Below are 24,973 nucleotides of genomic sequence, written 5' to 3'. Positions count from 1 at the left end.
CACCATGTGAATCCTAAAGATCATTTTGTTCAATAATAATAAATTTTATGCCCTTAATCACCTTTGATTATACCATGAGATAAAGAACTAACGCTCAACTCCCAATTAGTTATGAACTAAATGGAAGGGTGATGGGGAACATTAGTATCATGTCTCACTTATAACTGATTTTCACAACTTGTGTCGCATTAAGTGAGTTGCAGTACAAGTGTGAATGTATGTAGTTGGATCTTGAGCTTCAAGTATTACTCTTTGATGGATTAGAGATTCTTGAACCAATATGACCAATTGGATTTAAGGCATACCAAGATGATGATTACAATATGTGGAAATCCGGTATAATTTGAATGGTGATTTGTAGGATATTAAGGGAAAGATTGAGGCCCCAATTGTGGGTAATTTGTGTGATTTTAATTTTTCCATATTTGTATTTTTTCCTTTTTTGTTTGCTCTCTTGTGTATATGTTAAATAGGGATCCGTTTATATAAAAAATACAATTTTGAATGAATATTAGAAAGATTCTCAGTTTCTACATGGTATCAGAGCAGTGTTTGCTCTAAAACCCTAATCAGTACATGGCTGCCCAAAGAGGAAACAACCACGAGTCCAGTCAGTCGACAACCCATGAAAGAGTGTCGGAGATACACTCCTCAATGGGCCTCATTGGTGCATTCAACAACTCCCCACTCCATCTTACCATTGAAAAATTGAACAGTAAGAATTACAGAGAGTGGGCGCAAGCAATCAAGCTCGTTATTGACGAAAAGGGAAAGTTAGGGCTTCTTACCGGCGAAACTCGGCTACCACCTCTAACCGATGTAGCAGCATCTCAAACATGGCGGTCCGAAAACTCCTTTATCACCTCATGCTTGATTAACTCCATGAAGCCAGCCATTGGCAAGACTTACATGTTCCTCCCGATGGCAAAGGATGTGTGGGATGCTATACAGGAAACGTATTCCGATGCCGAGAATGCTTCCCAAATCTTTGAAATCAAGATGCGGCTCTAGCACATGAAGCAAGGAGATCGGGAAGTCACGAAATACTACACTGAGATGTTGGGTTTGTGGCAAGATCTCGATCTCAACTGCGAAGAGGAGTGGGAGTGCACGGGTGACAGTGTGCGCATCAAGAAGATGGAGAACGAGAGGGTCTTCGAGTTCCTAGCGGGGCTAAACTGCGAGCTTGACGACGTCAGGAGCAGGGTTCTCAGTCGCCGGCCATTGCCCTCCATCCGAGAAGTCTTCTCTGAGGTGCAACGAGAGGAAAGCAGAAGGAGAGTGATGTTGGATCTCTCATTTGGGCCTAAGGCTTCAGCCCTTTTAACCCGTGGGCCTCATGTTGCTGCTGGACGTGGGCCTCATGTTGGATTTAGTGGGCCTCATGCTGCTGGATCTAGTGGGCCAAGCCCAAGACAGTCCAAGAGGACTTATTGTGAGCATTGTAAGAAGTTGGGTCACACTAAAGACACTTGCTGGACTTTACATGGCAAGCCCGTAGATTGGAAGCCCAAACAGCCCAATAAAGCCCATAGTCATCAGGCCTCCACCAAAACCCAAGCAAACAAAACACCCACAAAAATTTGTCTATCAACTTTTAGTGTGGGGTTTAATTCCGACCAGCTTGCGAAATTATATGAGCTTTTTTCTAATTTCCAAGCCTCTGGTCAGTCTTCTAACACTTTGCCATCTGGTTCTTTAGCCCAAAAAGGTACCTTTCTGACAGCACTTAGCACCATGTCTCATATTACTCCCTGGATTATTGACTCTGGTGCATCTGATCATATGATTGATGCTCATCATTTATTTTCTACATACTCTCCCTATGCCAGTAATTTAAAAGTAAAAATTGCAGATGGTACTTTATCCCCAGATGCTGGCAAAGGGAGTATCCGTATTTCTGAGTCTATTACTCTCAACCCTGTCCTACATGTACCTAATTTATCTTGCAATTTGCTGTCTATTAGCCAGTTAACCAAAAAGTCTAATTGCTCAGCTAAATTCCTACTATCTCATTGTGTTTTTCAGGACCTATCATCGGGAAAGACGATTGGCAGTGCTAAGGAACGTGAGGATCTATATTACTTCGACGAAACCGATGTGCGTGACAGTGCACTCCTACTATTTGTAATTTTGCATCTCATCCTAAGGATAGTGAGCTTTTGTTATGGCACAAAAGGATGGGTCATCCTAGTTTTCAATACTTAAAACATTTATTTCCTTCACTATGTTCAAATAAAACTTCATTGGATTTTCAGTGTGAAGTGTGTGAACTTGCCAAACATCATCGGGCGTCTTTTCCTAAATCTAAGTATAAACCATCCATATCATTTACTCTAATTCATGGTGATCTATGGGGACCCTCAAGTACCCCTAATAGGACCCATAAAAAATGGTTTATTACTTTTATTGATGATCATACTCGCTTGTGTTGGGTATATTTGTTGACTAATAAAATTGAGGTTCAATCAGTCTTCATGAACTTTCACTCTATGATACAAACTCAGTTCACACCAAAATTCAAATTCGTCATACTGAAAATGGTATTGAGTACTTCAATCACTCCTTGAGCACTTATCTACAAGAAAATGGTATTATACATCAAAGTTCTTGCGTTGACACCCCTCAGCAAAACGGGGTTGCAGAACGGAAAAATAGACCTATTCTTGAAGTTGCTCGTGCTTTGATGTTTACATCTCACATGCCCTCACAATTTTGGGGTGACTCCATTTTGATAGCCACATACCTTATTAACCGAATGCCTAGTCGGGTCCTATCTTTTGTCACACCCCTCCAGAAATTTCAAGAGTTTTTTCCTCATTCTAGACTCGATGCACATCCTCCACTTCGTGTCTTTGGGTCCACTGTGTTTATCCACACTCACAGACCTAAGCGGAACAAATTTGATCCCAAAGCGCTTAAATGTGTCTTTCTTGGATACTCTTCCACACAAAAGGGCTACAAATGTTATGACCCAATTTCACAGAAGCTATATGTTAGTTTAGATATCACATTTTTTTAACATACTCCCTACCACTCGCTTCAGGGGGGAGTCCATGAGTGAAACTAGACCACCCTTAACCTTTGACTATCTCAATGTTGCTGTGTTTGAATCCACTCCGTGCCTTATATCTACCCCTTCGCCTAATACAGAAGGACACTTAAACACAGGGGGAGATACGGAATTACAGACAAATAGGGAAACACTTGTCTACTCAAGGAGGCCAAAATCGAAGTTCAATTAGACACTCATCTCCAAAGCACTAAAAGAGTCAGAACCGGTGATAGTTCCAACCCCTCAGGAGTCTGGCTCCAATTCTAATCAGGTAACAGATGACTTACCCATTGCTCTTAGGAAACAACCTCGTTCATGTACTCTCCATCCTATCTCGAAATTTGTGTCTTATAATGCTCTTTCTACAAAGTGTCGTGTTTTTACAACTAACCTTGATAGAATCCAAATTCCTAAAAACATTCAAGAAGCCTTGGATATTCCAGAATGGAAAGAGGCAGTGATGGAAGAAATAAGGGCATTGGAAAAAAATGGGACTTGGGAAGTGATGAATTTGCCAAGAAGGAAGAAACAAGTGGGCTGTAAATGGGTATTCACAGTGAAATATAAGGCGGATGGCACAGTAGAACGATACAAAGCCCGCCTGGTTGCAAAAGGGTTCACTCAGACCTATGGCATTGACTATACCGAAACATTTGCACCAGTAGCAAAGCTAAACACTATACGAGTTCTTTTATCCTTAGCAGCAACCCTCGATTGGCCACTCCATCTGTTTGATATCAAGAATGCCTCTCTGAATGGTGAGTTGGAAGAAGAAGTGTTTATGATGCTACCACCGGGGTTTTGTAAGAAAGAAGAAGAAACCAGGGTATGCAAATTGAAAAAATCTTTTTATGGTCTCAAGCAATCACCCAGAGCATGGTTTGATAGATTTGCAAAGGTGATTAAGAACCAAGGATACCAACAGGGATAGTCGAATCATACTATGTTCTTCAAACAGTCCAACGATGGAAGGATGACCATTCTAATCGTGTATGTCGATGACATCATTCTCACTGGAGATGACACAGGAGAAGTGGAAAGGTTGAAGAAGGTCTTAGCCACAGAATTTGAGGTAAAAGATCTGGGTCAAATGCGGTATTTCCTAGGAATGGAGGTCACCATATCAAGGAAGGGAATTAGTATTTCCCAAAGAAAGTATGTACTTGACTTGTTGACTGAGACTGGCATGCTGGGATGCAAGCTAAGCGATACCCCTATCAAGGCAAGAAAAAGGACGGAAAGCGACAGAAAACTCGTGGATAGAGAGAAATATCAACAACTAGTAAGTAGACTGATCTACCTTTCTCACACTAGACCTGACATTGCTTTCGTCATAAGCGTGGTTAGCCAGTACATGCATTCACCAAAGGAAAGTCATCTAGAAGCAGTGTATAAGATCCTCAAATACCTAAAGGGTTCTCCAAGAAGAGGACTATTCTTTAAGAAGAGTGATAGTAAGAAGGTAGAGATCTATACAGATGCAGATTGGGCGGGATCAACATTTGACAGAAGGTCTACTACAGGCTACTATACCTATGTCTGGAGGAATTTAGCAACATGGAGAAGTAAGAAGCAGAGTGTAGTAGCCAAAAGCAGTGTCGAAGCTAAATTCAAAGCAATTGCACAAGGTATGTGTGAAGGACTATGGTTGTAGAAACTGTTGGAAGAACTACACACTACAATAGAGCTCCCCATTAAACTCTATTGTGACAACAAAACTGCCATTAGTATTTCTCACAATCCTGTTCAACACGACAAGACCGAACATATAGAAGTGGACAGACACTTTATAAAGGAAAAAATTGAGAAATTGATTATTTGCATGACTTATATCCCTACAAGGGAACAATTGGCAGATATTTTCACCAAGGGGTTACAGAAATCAAGCTTTGAAGATTTTATTTGCAAGTTGGATATGATTAATATCTATGATTCAACTTGAAGGGGAATGTGGAAATCCGGTATAATTTGAATGGTGATTTGTAGGATATTGAGGGAAAGATTGAGGCCCCAATTGTGGGTAATTTGTGTGATTTTAATTTTTCCATATTTGTATTTTTTCCTTTTTTGTTTGCTCTCTTGTGTATATGTTAAATAGGGATCCGTTTATGTAAAAAATACAATTTTGAATGAATATTAGAAAGATTTTCAGTTTCTACCCAATCATATGATTATGATGATGAGGATGATTATAATAATTATTATTTTCATTATCGTTATCATAATCAATGGACCTTGCAACCATGGAGAACACTTGCATGTGGGATGCTGGAAGCTCTATATCAGAAACATACTCATTAGGATCATCCACACCTATGTGTGAGTGGGAGATATTAGGCTTTTGGGCTAATGCATTTTGACCCACCCATGGGTCTGATTGACCGACCTAAAAAAACCATTTAAAGTAATGTTAAGGGTACTAAATTTTAGGGGAGTGGAGATAGGAATGGTTGCTTCTGAAAACTGCCCCCTACAGATCCCATATTAAGGGCAAGGAAGAAAATGTCGCGATATTTCGGCGATATATCGCCAAAATATCGTGTATCTAAGGGTTTCAACACGATATTTCATGGAGAAATATCGGTCCGACGATATTTCGGGATTAATCTCGAGAAATCGGCGATTTTTCCCGATATATCGCATGGTCAACGCGGGTCAACGAAAGTCAAACTCGCTACAGTGCCCGTCAACGCGCTACAGTGCCCTCCCATTTGCTTGTTGCCGAGAGGATTTGAACCCCAAACCAAAAGGTTTGGGGTTCACCCGCTTACCACCTGGGCTAACTTGCCCTTTGATATATAATATGCAATAAATTTATATATACTTAAACTCATTATATAAAGAAAATATAAGAATATTTTAAAGAGCAAATTAATTATAATTATTTATAATTAAATGCAAAGTCTTTTAATTAATTACCAAAAATATAAAAATTATATAATTTTCTTCATAATGTTTTTAATATCATTAATAATTAATTAAATATTAAAAAATTATATATATATCATAATTTATTTTATATTGTTTAATACAATTGAATTAAATGGATCATATTTTAATACTAATATATATTTTAAAATTAGACATATTATAATCAAATATCATAATATTATGTGTAATTTAATAATAAATGTACACTTATAAAATTCATATTTTTATCGATGCATACGATATTATTATCAAATATGATAAATCATGTTATACATATATCAAAATTTTCAATAAAATAACTTTAAAATGTCTATTATACTTCTAATTATATTATTATGAAGTTTTCCTTACATTTTCATGAGTTTTTAACAATTTTAAGCTTACCGATATTTTTTTCCAAAATATCCGCCGATATATCTCCGATATATCCGCAAAATCGAAGTACCAATATATCGTGATTACCGATATTTTCATCCTTGGTTAAGGGAACATGGGTCAGTCTCTATTTGAGGTAGACTCTCTCCCACTACAAAAAAGAGTGAAAAGAAAAACACAAACTAAAATAAAGTGAGCAAACCCTATTCACAAAGCCTTTTGTGCCATGACACCGGCTTTTACCCATCCTATGGTGAAAACCCCATCTTGAGACTTTAAAGGTGCGTGAAATATCATTCTGATCTTGGGACATCAATCAAACTTGAATTCCACCGAAGAAATCGGCACTTTTATCATGTTTCAATGAATGACTTCGTGTTTAAACTCTAATAGAACGTGTACTTTTGCTAATTTGTGAGAATAAGTCCAGAACTACAATCTTGTAAGTGATCTTCAACTACGAGAATAAGATAATCATTGATTTGTAATAGACAGACTAGACCAATAATCATCAGATCATTTGACCCTGACAAATGAATTTTCTTGTCAAATGCTGAAAATCAAAATAACAAAGATTTTAACAGGGAAATCCATAAAATTGACAAGCTGAGTTGAGCTGAACTGGGATTTGAGTAGCTCATTAAATATACAAAGACAAACCTGAACATGGTTTTCTATGGTCAGCTCAAACTTGACCATCAACCAAATCTTCTGAGTTTGAACACCTTAACACTAGGCTCCTAGGATTCTCTTTGGTCTACTTAGAAATGAATCTAAAATCCAACAAATCAGAACAAGGAGGCACAACACATCTAATGAAGACATTATCACTATTCCTGAACCCAAACTGGTCAAACAGCCAACTAAACTAAGATGAAAAACCCCACAGAACACCAAATACAGAGTAGAAATTCCTTAAAATCTCTAAAATCCTCAGAAATTAAAAGATTTTGATCTGAAACACTGAAAGAAGTTCCTGGGAGTGTTATAGCCAAAACAGGAAAAAAGTTCTAAGAGACCTTGAAGCAATCTTTGGAATAACTTGACGATTAAAGACTTATTCTGAAAGCTTAGCACACCAGAGTATATTGGTTGAAAGCATTGAAGAATGAAAGACAGTTCATGAACACAAAGGACACAACATAACTGAGTTATAGCACAATCTAATTGTTTTCAAACTGCAGCATAAAACCGAACCATTGACATGTAAATTAAAGGGCAATCAGATGTGGACTCTTAAAAATAAGAAAAAGTGTCCAACAGTTTATATATAAACAAAAAAAAAACATATACAGAAAGAAAGTCCCAACATAAAACAAAAGGAAGAAACAAACCTGAGCAACTGGGGCATTGTCATCAATGAATGGAGCAGCAAGACTTATAAATGAAGCCTCACCAACACCAACAAACCTAAAAGGAATGATAAAAGCATTTTAACTACTGAAACAGACATACAAACTCTTATGTCATAAGTGGAGATTTTAAAGTACTGCAATTAGGCAACTTACATGCGACAGATTGTAATGGACCAGAAATTAAATGAAAAACCACAGCCAGCTGCAGCAACAGTCCAAACTGACAATCCAACTCCAATTAGCCTAAATGGGTTGACACTGCAAAATTTCAAACATACATAAGAATTCATAAAAGTAAACTGATAAGAACAACTCAGAACCACACATTCAACAATTACTTGAAAGGCCAAAAAAGAAATGAAAATTGTCTTCAGTTATGAGTGATTACCATGGTTTATTGATGCTTCATGTACCAAAATTGAATTTTCTTTTCATTAATATGCCACAGGATACAGGAAATTTATCCCTCAACAATAACCTTTTCTTTTCAAGGCCTGGAATAGAAAAATATATTTGGCCATGAAGATATAGATTTTATTTAAACTCAAATTTCAAGACCCCTTTAAATACAAAAGTACTTTTCCAGAAGCATTATAGAAAGAAAATCCTCCACACTATGAGATAAAGCGTTTTGGCAAAACCAAGTATCAGAAGCCTACCCCTTCCTACCAATAATTGGTGCAATCCCAATGCATGAGTACAAGAATCAACCAAATGATAGGTGACCAACTTTTGATGATCAAAATCCATCTTAAATTTATGGTATGATAATATTTCCAATGACCAAACAGAATAATATTGCAATTCCAGACAATTGGAATGCATTAGCAGTGATGGCCTTGGCCACAACAGCTGTGACATAATTTTTAATATTTTCAGGAATTCATGACTTCTTCACAAATTAAAATCTTTCTTCCAAAGCTATTTTAAAATAAAACTTTCAAAAGTGTTATTACTTTCATCATCATTGTCAGTATCACAACTGTCTCAACTCTATTTGTATTTCTGTTAATTTCCATCTTACATCTTATTTCCACACCTTTTACCATTTTATACAAACTGATATAGACACTTTTCATGACTATAGTTTTTTCTTTCATCATTATCCATCATGTTTAATGTATCAGGACTTAATCATGAAACTGTCCTGATCACCCTTTGAAACACAGATTTTGTGTATGGACAATGCAACATAAAAGATTGTTACCTCTTCGCCAAGGATGCAAAGATTGGAGAAGCTAGAAGAAGTCCAACCATAAAAGCAGATGATAAAATACCATCTTCAAAATTGTTCAGGTTAAAATCCCCCCTGTATACAAAAAGGAACCAAAAGTAAGTCAAAGTAAAGGACCCATTAAAAAAAGATGGCATGCAATTTGGTTCACAATCCAATGATGAGGAGTTCATGGGCCTAAAGTGTGTGTGAGCAATGTGGAGTTTATCTTGTGGAGTATTGGACAAGGATAGATAGAAAATAAACATAGACGACAATATGGATAGTACAGACTAGATCTCTTCTATTAATTAAAAAAAAAAAAATCAAGAAGGACCAAACATCCTTCCACAATATACAACTATAATCAAGACAAGAGAATGGACTCCCTAACAATGAACCTTACAAGTTGAACAACCAAAAACAAATTACAAAAAACCTGAAGCAACACTTGAACAAACATTAATTACAACTCAAGAAGGCAAATAATATCCAACAAAAGACACCAAATCAATGTCTTGTATGTGACTAATTATACTGTAGTAAAGCATTTCCTATGAGAATCTCCAATCAAATTTGATTACAAACACGTTTCTGTAGCATTTCAATGTTTTTTATATCTACTCTTTTGTTTGTGCAATGTTTTATATATTTTAATGTTCTTGAATTTGTGGTTATAGAAGAGAAATTTATGGGAAAGTTGAAAGGTGCCGCAATGCCATGAGTTAATGGGAAGGTTACAGAAGAGAATTAGAAGATTGAACAGCAAGAGTTAGTTGGGTGTCTCAAGTTTTTTGAAGATCTGTGGCTCACTAAATCGCATTCTTTCTATAATATTTTTTTAGGGGCATAACCTACCTAAAATTAATTTTCAATAGAACATATAATAATTTTATTTTTCATCTTTCTCTCTTGTAGATATTTTTTTTCCAAAGAAGGGTGTTGACTTTGTGGAGCTTTGAGTTTAACATTGTGCAAATTGGTATGAATAACATGCTGATTCAGTTGAGGTGTTGTATCATGGAGAGAACAACCCAATAGAAGTCTACTGCACTGATTCATAAACCTGTGCTGAGGGCTTGAAAATCCCCTTAAAAACAAAGATAAAGAGTTTCATGTCTAAGCTTGTATCTTGGAAGGGACAAACAAAAAGAAGTCGGCTGCACTCACTCCTAAAGCTGTCACAGTGCAGAGAGTTTGAAAATCTCCTTTAAGAGAACAAGATTTTTGTACCTTAACCTAATCATTTTTGTGTTTTGTTCTCAATTTATTTATTTATTTTTGAATCATTTGAAACTCCTAGCACCAAAACACATTAATCATGATAGTAACAGAAAATATGTCTATTAAACATAACCTGGAGAAGAAAGCCTACAGAAAAAACTTACTGAATTCCACTGCCAGATGAGCATGTCCCACTTTTTGTGCAAGTTCTGCGACTCCCATTCACACCATTGCTTGCTATTGCTCCTCGGTCCACATAATTTAACAAATTAATTACACAAAAGATTACAAGTAACCTGCAAACCAAAAATTAAGAAGTTTATCATACACCAAGAGTAATAATAACTAGACTCTTTCTGTTCTTTTTGTAATCACTCATGACCAGAAGGGGCTATAAATGTTGCACAACCGGCTTGTCCATAAAAAAATCCATGATTTTTATCCCTAAACATTGACTGTTAATTGTACCCTATCCTTCTGTTCATTGCCGTTCACTAGCTGATTGCCATTTCCAGTCTTTTCAAAAAATAAAAAAGATAAAGTCTTGTGTTGTCAAGGAGCTCATGCAGATTAATTAAGAAATTTTTTAGTTGATTGGTGACCTTGACAGTACTTGTTTGTCTCTTAGGATCATGGAAACAAGATAAGGAACCTCCATATGGGCGAAGTTGAGGAGAAAAGTCTTGATTGGTTAGTGGAATGTCTAGGATTTAGACCTTTTTTTTTTTGATAAATGAGAGAATGTATTAAAGGTGCAACTAGCACACACGCCAAGAGGCAAAACAATTAGACAAATTTAGAGGCCAGCAATAAGTAACCAAAATGAATGGTGCCAACATTCTCCTATCAGCTTTCATATGGGATGTCAAGAAATTCAACTTGCTTATCCATGGAAGATTTGGGGTTACTACAATGGTGATACTGGTCAGAAACCACTTCCTGGTGACTGCTTGTGGGTAGAGTTGGAGCCCTTGGAGAAGGTGGGTGGTGATGGCATGGAAGTCAAGGAGTTGTATCAAGGAAGTGAGGAGTTTCTCAGAGGTGACAGTGGTGGAAAATGGCCGGTGGTAAAGAATTAAGGTTGTCTCAAGGAAGAAGAGTTTGGGATTTAACTCATCATTTGATAAAAAATCTTGCTTGGGTAGGATGAAAGTTGTGGAGAGAGGTTTGGTTGGAATATATGAGGATTTAAATGAGCTTGTTCAAGATCGAGTAAAAACAACAAGAATGGTTAATAAAGTTCTGTTTTTGCCAACGGATGAGCTTGTTCATGAGTAAGGTAGTAGTCCTGAGTAGGAAAAATGCTCTCTTTTCTTTTTGAGTTTGCTGCCATGGAGATGGAAAACAAGATTCTTTGCAAAAGAGTGTGGATGCTATCTTGATGACAAAAGCCTTTCTGCCAATGGCGAATTCCTAGGTTGCTGGTAGTCTCAAAAGGGGACCAGAGAGCCTACTCTACATGGATCCAACTACATGGTCTTCCAATATACAATTGATGTAAGGAGTTCTTCAAGGCAATAGGTGATTTTTAACCAATCTAATGAAGGGAAACAAAGGAAACTTACAAAGATCATTATTGGTGTGTGGTGTAACTGAAAGGTGACTTAAAGTTGTTTTATTTTACAAGGTAGGATCTAGAACCCTTCTTACGTTGGTGGAGGAAACTAACCCACCCAAAGCAAAGGAGATGATTCCTTTTCCAATTTTTTAACCAGTCTCTCTCCTGCATTGGGAGATTCAGTAATGATCATGAGTTTTTATTACATCTGCCCACTTTTTTAGGGAATGGATTGGATAGGGAGCTGGAAGACAAGGTCTAGTGGTTAATGAGGCAGAACAGAAATTTTAGAGAACTTTTGGGAGTGTCCAACGATTTTCAAGAGGAATCTACGAGCTTATTTGTGTCTATCGAGGAACAATGGGGAAATGGATGTATTGGACACAAAGAAAGGGATCTATGGCTTAGTTCCGGCAAGGAGAGACAACTTTAAACACACAAGAGTTCAGTAAATTATGAGAGGAAGGAAAGGCCTAGGGACGAAGTGAAGGTATGTTATGACTTATGATGGAACCATAACGAAGTTCAACATCTTTTGGAATACAAGATGATTCAATAAACCTCAAAAGACAGGGATAAAATTACTGACAGAATGGAGGTTTCCAAGAGAATAGATCAAAGGAAGGAGGTGGTAAGAGGTTTGAGGGACAGTAAACATAAGCATTGGTTTCATTTTGGACTGAGGGCACTAGATAAGGAAGGATTGGTAGGGGAATACTTGATTTCTTCTTTGATTAAACAGAATGAGAATAGTTTTTCTTTCTGGTTGTCTACAGAGGTCTATGGAACAACTGAAAATGGTGCTAGAAATCATTTCTAAGAGGAGATAGAGAGATATCAGCTAGGTGGGGTTTCTTCGATACCTAGGAGGGAACTTCTATGTGATTCCTTTCCTCAGTGTTTTTCCATTGAACTTTTCAGTGTGTTTGCTTACTTAAAAAGACAATTTTGCAAGACTCATCAAGAAATATTAATGCACCCACTCCAAGCTCAAAGATCAACTGAAACAAATGAGATTAATAAACTTCATCTCAATGAAAAGGATAAATAGCAAAATAAATTATTTTTTATAATTTAACTCGTTTAAATTGAAGAACTCATAATTTTATTTTATTTTTTATGAGTAAACAAGAAATGCATTAATAAAGAGACAAAAAGCCACAAAGCATACAGGGGAGGGGGTATACAAGGCGGCTAAGGCCTTAAAAAAAACAACAAAACCAGAAAAGATTCACCTCCCCTTAAGTGGATGCTACCCACTCCAAAAAGCCTATAAGGGAGAGAGACTCCTCACCTAAGTACAATTTGGCCCAGCTCCATAAATTACAAACAAAAAAATTTTTTAATTTCTGGATATTCAACACACCCCCCCTAAAAGCTAATCTATTCCTCTCCTTCCAAACCATCCAAAAAATACACAACGGTATGGATTTCCAAACCTTTTTTCCTTTTCTTCCCCACAAAGGGGCCCCTCCAGCTAGTTAAGACCTCCTTTACAGTTTCTGGAAAGACCCATTTAACATCTACTAACTCAAGAACAATATCCCACAAAGCTCTAACCACTATACAATGTATAAGAATATGATTTACATTTTCTTCTTCACAACCACACAAAAAATAGCAATTACGAAGTTGCAACCCTCTTATTTGGAGCCTATCCAGAGTGTGCACCTTCCCCCCACGTCGCCTCCCAAGTGAAGAAAGCAACTTTAGTTGGCACCCTATCCACCCAAATACACCTTGAAGGAAAAACTGTATCATTAGGATTGGCCAACAAACTATAAGCTTCCTTGACCCTGAACTGACCATTTCTTCCTCGCCTCCAAAGAACTGAATCTTCCTCCAAAGAAGGCCTATGACCCCTCAAAACATAGAGCAAATCCCAACCATATCCAACTCCCAATCATTAAAGTCCCTTAAAAAATTTAGGTTCCAGCCTCCTTGATCAGAATTTTGATCCCACATTTCCTCAACCGTTGCATCCCTGAACAACCATGACAAAGAGGTGAGGGAAGCAATGGAACAGCGGTGTATCAGTACACCAAATATCTGTACAAAATCTGATTTTGGTGCCCTTCCCAGCTAGAAACACCATGTTATCCCAGCACCAATCAGATTCTTTCAAGATCTCCTTCCAAACCCCTACTCCAACCGCCCCATTTGCCTTATTTGACCTCCATCCCAGATCCTCTTGCCCATACTTCGTCGTGATCACTTGTTTCCAAAGATTATCTTTTTTGCAAGCATACCTCCATATCCACTTACCAAGCAAGGCTTTGTTCAACATGGCTATCTTCCTTAGGCCTAGCCCACCCTTGTTCTTGTCTGTACAAACCACCTCCCATTTAACTAGATGAATTTTCCCCTCCAAGTTCCCCTCCCCCCCCCCATAGGAAGTCCCTTTGCACTTTCTCTAGCCTTCTAGCAACAATCTTGGGCATTCGGAAAATAGACATTTGGTAGATTGGCATGCTAGCCAAAGTGCTTTTTATGAGAGTGATTCTCCCCCCTTTGGAAATATACTATCATTTCCAAAGCGCAAGTCTCCTCCTTACTCTCTCTTCCACCCCATCCCACATAGAAGGAGCCCTATTAGGAGCCCCTAATGGAAGTCCCAAATACTGAGAGGGCAAGGATCCCACCCTGCAACCTAACTCGACTACCAACTCTTCAATCTCCTCCACTTCTCCAACTGGGATAATTTCACTTTTGGCTAAGTTAATCCTTAGACCTGAAGCCGCTTCAAACCAGAGGAGAATCCAACTTAAGTGAGTTAGGTGCTCCTTGTTTGCCTCACAGAACACTCTTGTGTCATCAACAAAAAATAAATGGGAGATGTTCAAAGTGGATCTACTACCACCTCGAATGCTACACCCTGATAAGAATCCCCCCTCCACAGCTCCCTAATGAGAACATCCAGCACTTGCATTTCCATAACAAAGAGGTAGGGAGATAGGGGATCTCCTTGTCTAAGCCCCTTAGTACCAGGGAAAAAGCCAGCTGGCACCCCATTAATCAGAACTGAGAATTTGGCTGAAGACAAGCAACTCCACATCCACCCCAACCACTTAGACCCAAAGCCCATTTTTTGCAAGACCTTCATTAAAAACTTCCAATTGATGTTGTCATAAGCTTTTTCTATGTCCAATTTGCAGATAAGTCCCTTCTCTTTTCTTTTCTACCACGAGTCTATCACCTCATTTGCAATTAAGGATGCATCAAGAATTTGTCTTCCCGTCACAAAGGCATTCTGGGCAATGGAGACCACCTTGCCAACCACCTTCTTAAGCCTGTTAGCTAGCACTTTAGCCAACAATTTATAAAGCCCCCCCAAAAGGTTGATAGGTCTAAAATCTCCAAGATCCTCAACCCCACTTTTCTTAGGAATCAAGACCAGAAAAGTATTATTGAGGCTCTTAAGAAAAGAGCTATGCTCATGAAACTCTTTAAACATATCCAGGATCTCCTCTTTAGCAAAGTCCCAACAGCTTTGCCAAAAGGCCATAGTAAAGTCATCCGGACTAGGGGCTTTGTCCCTATTCATCTCCATCAAAGCCATATGTACCTCAGTCTCTATGAAGGGAATTTCCAGATTCTTCGCTTCTTGCTAATTGATTTGATCAAGCTGAAGCCTTCCAATATCCACCTTCCACCTCGTATTTTCTGAAAGCAGCAGCTGGAAAGTGTTAGCAATTCCTTCCCTCACCTCCTGCTCCTCTAAAAGCCATTCCCCATTAATCTTAACTCTGTCCAATGAATTGTTTCTACGATGAGCACTTGTCATACGATGGAAAAAACCCGTGTTTCTGTCCCCCTCCCTTAGCCAGATCTCCCTTGAAAGTTGTCTTCAATGAACTTCCTCCAGAAGCACCCACTTTTTATAACTTTCTTTTACTTCTTTTTTTAACTCTATTTCCTCCACAGTCAGGCTTCTCTCGCTTTCCACCTGGTCCCAGAAATCCACTTGCTGCAGGGTTGAAGATTTGTTACAATCTAGCCTCCCAAACACCTCTCTATTCCAAACTTTCAACTTCTTTTTTATTTCCTTCATCTTAGCAGTCAATCTAAAACTAGCACTGCCCCTGACTTCGATCCCCCACTACCTGCTTTGAATAAGGTCTTTGAATCCCTAAACCTTTTTTTTTTTTTAGATAAGTGCGCATATATATAGAATGAGGCAAAAAGCCACAAAGCATACAGGAAGTATACATAGTAGCCTTAACAAAAAACAACACTCACCACCCCTTAGGGAACGGCAAGCCATTCCAAAAAACTTAAAAGCGAAGAGGACTCCTTTCCCATATACACCCTAACCCAACTCCACAAGTTACAAACAAAAGAATTCTTTAGATTCTGAATAGCTAGAGAGCCCCCCCTGAAAGCTAATCTATTTCTCTCCTTCCAAACCGTCCAAAAAATACACAACGGGATAGAAGTCCAAATCCTTTTCCTCTTTCTCCCCACAAAAGGGCCCCTCCAACTGACTAACATCTCTTTGACTTTCTTTGGGAACACCCAATTAGCCCCAAACAAGGCCAAGACAATCTCCCAGAGAACCCTTACAACTGTACAATGTAAAAGAATATGATTTACATTTTCCTCTTCACAACCACACAAAAAACACCGATTTGGAAGATACCAGCCCCGTCTTTGAAGTTTGTCCAAAGTTAGGACCTTCTCCCAAGAAGCCTCCCACGCAAAAAAAGCAACTTTGGTTGAGACCTTGTCCACCCAAATGCTCTTTTTCGGGAAGGTAGTGACATTAGGCCCTGTCAACAACTTGTAGGCATCTCTAATCCGAAAGCGGCTGTGTCCCCCTCCTTTCCATATCACTGAGTCCTCTTCAAGAGAAATCCTCAAATCCCTCAACATATGCAACAGCTCTCCTAAGGCGTCCAGCTCCCAATCATTAGAGTTTCTAGAGAGTCTTATATTCCAACATCCTTGACCAAGACTGGAATCCCACATCTCATTTACCGAGGTATTCCTTTGGGCCGCCAAGGCAAACAACTGGGGAAAAGCTTGGGACAACACCTCATTTCCGCACCAATGGTCAGTCTAGAAACTAACCTTAGTCCCCTTTCCCGCTTTGAACTCTATATTATCCCAACACCAAGACGACTCCTTCAAGATATCCCTCCAAACCCCCACCCCAAACATTCCGCGGGCCTCTTTGTTCTCCAACCAAATCCCACTTGGCCATACTTCACCCCAATGACCTTCCTCCAAAGGAATTCTTCCTCAAAGGCGAACCGCCACATGTTTTCGAACCTAAACGGAGTAGGGCCTCTTCTTATCCCACCCCCCACTAGAATGATTGGGAAATGATCAGAAATTGGCCGAGACAGCTTGCTTTGGGTAACCCCACTAAATTGGTCTAACCAACTAGGGGACACAAGAAATCTATCCAATCTAGCCCATGCCTGGTTATTGTGGCCCCCATTCCAGGTGAACTCTCCCCCCTGTAAAGAAAGATCCACCAGCCCCAGATCATCAACAATCTCAACAAATCTCCTCATTGTTGAATTTATTCTCCTCTGACTGCTCCTTTCCCTTTGGAGGAGGGTGATGTTAAAATCCCCCCCTAGGCACCAGGGGTCTTCCCAAAGGCCTCTAATCGCCCCAAATCCTTCCCACAGACCATCCCTTTCCACTCTGGTGAACGGGCCATAAACTCCTGTGAACACCCAAACAGCCCCATTTTCTACATTCCTGAATCTGCAGGATAGTGTGAATTGGCCCTCCTCCCAATCCAGAATGTCCAGAGACCTCTTGTCCCAGCAAATCAGAATACCACCCGCAGCCCCCTCCGCATCCAGAGCTCTCCAATCTAAAAATCTCCCAAAACCTAAACTTCTCACAATACCCTCCGACATAGGTTGAATTTTTGTCTCCTGGATACAAAGTAAATCCACTCTCTGAGTCCTTATAAAAGACTTAATAATTTTCCTTTTGGAGCTATCGTTTACTCCCCTCACATTCCAACTCAGAACTTTTAGCTTCATTGGACAACTACGATTTGACTCCCTTTGCCCTGTGATGGGCCTTTCTGCTTATTCCCCCCCTCATAGTTTACAAAACACTCCAACCTCTTTAACTCCCTTTCGAACTTTGACTTCTCCATAAGCTCTTTGCTATGTATCTTCTCCTGTCTCTTTCTAATTTTAATCAGAAAGCTCAGGATTTCCTTTTCCAATCCCTCCGTTGGAAATCCCAAAAAGTGACTGAATTTTGCCAGACTACTTTCCTCCCATTTTTCCTCTTTCTCATTTCTCACAGCTTGGATCTCAGTCGTGCCAAAATCCCCCTCCGTACCCCTAACTTTATCACTGATTCTATTGGATTCTCCCAAGTCCCAGCAACCATTATCATTCTCATTAGACCCCTCATACACTGTTAACCACGTTGTTTTATCACCCTAGAATTCCTCCTCTATACCCCTAGAACGATCGTAAAACTCCCCCTCTGGAGCCCTATCAGAATAAAAAGAATTAAGATGAGAAGTCCCCAAAGCCCTTTTTCCCCTAGAATAGAAAATCAACCCATACCTCAAAGCTTCCTCTTCAAGCGCCCAGTCTGTCGCTGAGTAGCAAACATTCATTTGCTACTTCCTGAGTTCCTCTGATTCCCAGGCCACAAAAGGCTCCGTCTCTGAAAGGTTCCCACTTCTGGAAATGAAGCAATCCAGAAGGCAGGCCTTCCCCTGAAAGCGTTTGCTTGAGGCTTGGGATATTAGCGTGACTGGGTCGGCCCTTTCCATACCTTCAAATCCACTCATCTTTTGGCAGCCCATTTCTGTAGCCCACCTCCTTGACAATAGGCCTGCTTCTGATCCATCATCATCAGTTGCCACTTCTTTTGATTTTGAACCCAAGGATCCATTAACCACGACAAGCCCACCAGCCCTCCTCGCCTCTTTAGGGCCAACAATTGGGCCTAATGAAGGCGACCCAGACGCTAGCGCATCGGAGTAGGCCCAGTCCCGGATCACCGGGCCTTGGACCCGGTTTCCCAACTCCCGGCCCGACCCATTCTCCTGCGCACCCCTCACTTCAAACAAGTTCAGCGTCTAGAGCCTCGCGCTTACCAGCTCTTTCTCCACGCGTTGCTCCGCGCGTGAAACCACATCACCCTTAACCCCATCATTCTTTCGTCCAGACGCTTCACTGTGTTTCTTCCTCACCACCGGTCTGAACTCCCACCACAGAGACAGGACATAGACTTCCTCCTCCACTTCGATTTCCAGCACACTCGGCCTAAAGTCTCCTCTCGTTTTAACCAAAATCCTAGCCCATTGAATCTCCCCCAACGTCTTCGTCTGATCATCGACTGCAACAAAACCCCCGCATTCTTCCCCTACTCTTTTCAAAATCATCGAACTCCTCAACGAGATTGGAAGCCCAAAGATTTTGACCCAGACTTCATTTTCTACCTCCTCCTCTACCCAGCAGCCAATCCTAGGGTTCCATTGTTCCAGCCCTAACTGGAGCCCTGCCAACAATCGATTCCGTGAGGATACGACGCGTCTTGCTTCTTCCAGATCTTCAAATTCCAGCAAGACCTTATCCTTCTCCAATTTAGCCAGCCCTAATTTTCCTTTTAGGCCCCAAGAATTTGCCCATAATCTTCCCAATCTCTCCAGGTCCTCTTCTCCCTCTGTTCTGGATTTCCAGCTCGCAACAATGCAGTGCTCCAATTTCTGCAAATTTCCTAGAGTTTCCTCCCTTTGAAGAACTCATATTATGATTCACAGCATGAACCGGGTGTTTCTCTCCAATTGTCCTGACTTAACTTCAACTAACAAATTGCGTCTTCCATTGTACAATCCAAGTGTACACCCTCAACCCAACCAAACCAAACAATTGGATTAAAGCCACTTGATCTAAAGCTTCTATTTTCTCAATGACCCAATAACCAAAAAAAAAAACCCACATTCAAAAGTTATTTTCCGCCTAAACCAAATTCCGAATCCTACATTTTATACACAGTCATACCTGAGAAAAAGAGAGTCAACCCCAAACCAATCCCAAGGCCCCAACCAAAAAACCAAAAACAAAAATCAAAACCCCCACATGCAAAACTTAATTTTCTCAGCAACCAAACAAGAACCCATATAAGGAAGAGCCCAACAAAATGCAAAAGTACCTCTTTGGGGTGAACCATGAAGGGGCTGGCGTGGTGTCAGTTCCAGCCATGTCTGTCTCAGAAGAAAGCCTCACCGGTGGGCTAGGTTCCATATATGGGTTCGGCTGCTCTTCAGCCATGGTAGCCATGACAATGTGGACAATTAGTTGGATTTTGGAAGGGTGGCTGGGGATTGAGGTTGTTATGGTTGTTTGCTTTTGTATAAAGCAAAATGCTTTTGAAAATTGCTTTTCTTATGCTTTGGTAATGGTTGGCTTGGCAGTGACGGGTCCCAATGAGATTGGTTTTTTTGTCAAAGATTCTCCCAATAAATTTCTCTATGAATCCTACTGGACTTTCTTTATTTAAAAATAAATAAATAAATAAATAAATAAAAACATAAACATAAAAAACAGAAACAAAATTCCTTTCAAGTCAATTTTATTTGCTTCTTTCTTGATGATGATATGACCATTATTCCCTTGATTAAAATTTTAAAAAATTAAAATATTTTGGATAAAAATTAAAAATTTATAAATTCAAAAGAAGAAAGAAAATATAGATAAACTTTGAATTTTTATTCTTTTTAAATTTTTTGTTTTTTATTTTTTATTTTTTATTTTTTATTTTTCAATTGACCCCTTATGGCACAAATTTTAACATTATTTAAAAAAAACATTTATTGTAATTATATTCCAAAGAAAAGAGGTAAACAAAAAATATATTTAAAGCTTATTAGAATCTATAAAAAATAAAAATAAATAAATAAAAAATCGTTCATTAACATTTTAAATTGATATAATTTGATAATTCATTTTTATGAATTTTTATTTTTTTTACTAATTATAAAAAAAAATATCATAGTATATAACAATTTGTCTATATTTTTATTTAATTGTTTAAAAATTAAATATTAACTAAGGTTTTGGTTAGGCTTACTTTGATTTTTTTTTTTTTAACTACACGTATTTATTTAATTAGAAAAACCCTGAGAATCATACACTTTCAACAAAAAAACCAATCACTAGGAATAATTATTTTAAAAAAAAATAAATATATACTTTAATACACTCATACAAAAATAATTACAATATAGGAGTTCTTTAAAATTAATTCAACTTTCAAACACCCATCGATTAAAGGTACTTCTTAGGATGATCAAAGATATTGTCTTTAATAAAAAAAAATGAAATATTAATTATTTTTATATAACCATTTGAATTTTATAATAAAATTATCTCTTTGACTAAGATGATTATTGATTAGTGGTTGAAAGTAGTCAACCAACCATCTTCTTTCCTTGTTTTAATTTTTGAAATCAGTCTTATAAACCACAAGATTATTATAAAGTAGTCTTATAAACACCCCTTAAATATCTAATAATTATATTATAATCCCTTATGTTTTTTAAATTATATTTACACCTCATGAATCAATCTTATTATAAATTTATAATAAGATTATCTCTTTGATAAGATGACTATTAAGCGTTAGTTGAAAGTGGTTAACCAACAATTTTCTTCCCTTGTTTTAATTTTTGAAATCAATCTTATATTTTTTTTTATTTCAAAATTTTCCACAAATATTGTCATTATTGACTAAACGAGGAGTGTTTCAATCTCCAAATCATTCACTTAAGAAACTTCCAATCAAATTAAAGATAAAAGAATCTTTAATTTGAATTTTGAATCATTAGATTTATTAAAATTTTAATTTTAATTTTAATTCCTAAAATTATGTTTGGTTTTTAAAAGCTGAAGGAAAATGTAAAGGAAAGAAAATAAAAAATAAAAAAATTAAAGTTCATAAATTATTTTTGTATACAGCTTCAAACTTTTTTCAGTTATTTAATTCTTCTATATAAAAATTAAATAACTAAAAAATATACAAATTTCTTAACAATTTTAATTATATTTAACTTTCTCTTTCATTGCAAAACAAAATATGAATTTTTCCTTATATTTTTTGTCTTTTCCCTAATATTATTTTCTTGAACCAAACAAAACCAAAATCTTCTTATTGGTGTCCACAGAGAAAGTTAAAGTTTGGTTGTGACATTCAATTGGTGTATGTGAAGAAAGACAGATTTACATTTTGAAGAAGATAAGAGAATATGAATAGTTGTTGTCTTATTGATTTAGGAAAAATAAATAAAAGACAAAAAAAATGATTTAATGATATGGAAATATATAGTAATTAAAATGGTAGTTAAACAAAAATTAAAGATGAAAAAGGTAATTAAAATTAATTAGCAAAATTTTTTATTTGATTTTTTTATTTACTATTATTTTATAATTTTGGTTAATACTATAGAAATGGTAATTAAATCAAGATTAAGAATAAAAAAATAGGATAAAGATAAATCTATTTAAGGAAAATTTAATTAGAATTAATTAGGAAAATTTTATTTTCTATTCATTTATATTATTTCTATATTTTTGGTTAATAACAATTTGATGTTAATTATATTTATTTTATTTAATAAAATTTTTAATTAAAAGACCATTTTTTTCATATTTGAAATTTTCATTATTTAACATTATTTCATGATTTTAAGTTATCTTACCACTTATCCTGTGATCAATCAAATATAAAATAAGATAAGTGATAGATATATTATCTTTTTTTATATCGTTTTACATTAAATATGATAATCTTGGGGTCCACTCCATATTTCGAAATGAAATCGGACAATGGAGATTTGATTTTGAAAATCTTGTTTGAGTATACCATTGTATCCTATGTTAGAGGCATCTGTCTCTATAACAGGGAAAGCTTCTAGGTTAAGGATTCCTAAACAAGGAAGACTCTTAACCTGTTCTTTGATAAGTTTGACTATGTTTGTATGTTCCTGTCTTCAAGGCTTTGGATTTTGTGTAAGTCCAGCAAACAAAAGTTTGATAGTGGTTGTAAGGTTTGGATAGAAGTCTTGACACATAGTTTAGACTTCTTAAGAACCTTTGAAGCTGAGTTTTCTCCTAAGTTAATATATATGATATACATATTTCATGCATCATAATTATTATTTTTTATGATAAAAAATTAAATTTGTGGTTAAGAAAAAGGCTAAAAAATATTTATAAAATCTAATATATATATGTATTATTTTATTTGTATAGAATATTTTTATACATTGAATAACATAATATAAAAAAAATATTTATAAAGTTTAAATATTTTAATATTGAATATTATTAAACATAAAAGAAATTTCGTATTGTTTTTTTAAAAAAAAAAAATATTATAATGTAATATAATTTTTATTTTAAATATTGAAAAATAATGTATATTACAATTTTTATTTATTTTATAAATTAAATATAAGTATAAGTGTATAATATAACATATTCTATTGAATATGCTATCTTAGGATATCATATATAATTGAAAATCATATCTTAAAATATGCATTTTCTATACAATCATACCCTATCAACCAAACATAGCCTTAAGATAATACATGCAATGAGATATATTATGTATAAATAATTTTTTATATTATGTCATTCAATATATGGAAATAATTTATATATATATTAAATAATACATATATTAGTATTATTTTACAATGTATTTTATAAATATTATCTTAGTTCTTCTTTCTTAACCACAAATTTGATTTTTTAATCAAAATTTTTTTAATTTTCATAATAAGTAATATAAAAAATAAAATAAATTAATAAAGAAAATAAATTTATGATACATAAAGATATGTATATCTTATATTTTAATTTAAGATTAATATATTTTATATAAAATGATATTAAATAATAATAATAATATATTTTATCATTTATTATACCTCATATTTAATTGAACAGAAGTTTGTCCTATTGAGATAAAATATATTATATCTTTCTTCTCATATCTCATATTACATCCACACGGCTAGAGTTCAAAATTTGTAAGTTTAACTATTTTGAATTCCATTTCTTTTCTTGTCTTTTAGAATTTAAGCTTGATTTTGTTTTTTGTTTTTTTTTTTGATAGCTTACTCATGATATTAATTGTAAGAATGGACAATATCTTATGTTAAGTCACTTCACCAATGATGGTTTGAAAATGTCATGATGGTTTGAAAATTGAGGTTTGCTTTTCCATGTTTTTATTAAAAAGTAAAGTTTGATAGGTCCCTTTTGCTTATGCTTTTTACAAATCTTTGATGTATGACTTATTCTTGCATGATATGATGTTAGGATTTTATTGTTTGAAAATTCTAATGTATTCATTAATATAAAATAAATAATAATGTATCATTTTTATTAAGAAAATTGTCATAATAGTTTTTTATATTTTTTGTAATTAATTAAATTATTTTAAAAATAAAATAATTATAATTATTTTATTTATTAAAATATTTTATTAATATTTTATTTTTATGATGGATTTCAAGATATATATAATTTTGTGCATATATATCATTGAGGGGAAACTTGTCCTAGTGGTTATCATCGGTTCACTTCCCTTCTTCAAAAGCCAATTTTTAAGACTTCAACCAAATAAGTAAGAGATGAATGATTGTTTGACCAATTTTGAAGGTTTTGATCAAGCAAGTGATGTGTTATTTAACCTAATATTTTTAGAACTAAATCGGTTATTGATCCGAAAAAATTATCATTCACATTTTACTGGTGGAACTAGCGGTCGAATCAGTGATGTCATAAATATATAATTTATATATTATAAAAATTAAAAATAATTAAAATTTTAAAAATAATAATTTATATATTATTTAAAATTTAAAATTTTATTTGAAAATCATAAAATTATTTGAAAAGCATAAAATTATTTGAAAATCAAAAAAATAGTTTCAAATTAAAATTAAAATTAAAATTTAAATCAAAAACTTATTTTAAAACTAGAAATTTATTTAAAATTATAATGTTTTCATTAATTTAAATTAAAATCATAAAGTTAAAAATATAAAATATAATAAATAATAAATAAAACAATATAATAAAATTTTGGAAATGAAACCCGAAATTGGCCAGTTCATCAGTCTAATCGCCGATTTTAACGATTCAAAGGCTGTTTGACTTAAATGGTTGAACCAAATTGGATTGGTGACCGATCGACGGTCAGACCAGCTAGTCTAATTCGATTTTTAAAACACTAATATGACTTGAACTATTGAAAAA

The 24,973-nt window shown here is 35.8% G+C and overlaps 1 protein-coding gene across 1 annotated transcript in view; it reads right to left on the bottom strand.

The window, feature by feature from the left end:
- The window catches only part of LOC117910091 (probable sphingolipid transporter spinster homolog 2), a 48,841-nt gene extending 28,779 nt beyond the window's left edge, over positions 1–20,062 (bottom strand). Inside the window, exons 1-5 of the mRNA XM_034824146.1 lie at positions 19,857–20,062; positions 10,318–10,449; positions 8,924–9,025; positions 7,870–7,974; positions 7,696–7,771 (exon numbers count right to left, since the gene is read on the bottom strand). Of these exons, the coding sequence (XP_034680037.1) occupies positions 7,696–7,771; positions 7,870–7,974; positions 8,924–9,025; positions 10,318–10,449; positions 19,857–19,984 (543 nt within the window). The 5' untranslated portion in view covers positions 19,985–20,062. The remainder of the gene's footprint in view (positions 1–7,695; positions 7,772–7,869; positions 7,975–8,923; positions 9,026–10,317; positions 10,450–19,856) is intronic.
- Between the last annotated feature and the right edge of the window lie 4,911 nt (positions 20,063–24,973).

The sequence above is a fragment of the Vitis riparia genome, unplaced genomic scaffold (genome assembly GCF_004353265.1).
Source record: "Vitis riparia cultivar Riparia Gloire de Montpellier isolate 1030 unplaced genomic scaffold, EGFV_Vit.rip_1.0 scaffold586_pilon_pilon, whole genome shotgun sequence".
NCBI lineage: Eukaryota > Viridiplantae > Streptophyta > Magnoliopsida > Vitales > Vitaceae > Vitis > Vitis riparia.
This window is presented reverse-complemented; position numbering and strand designations above follow the sequence as displayed.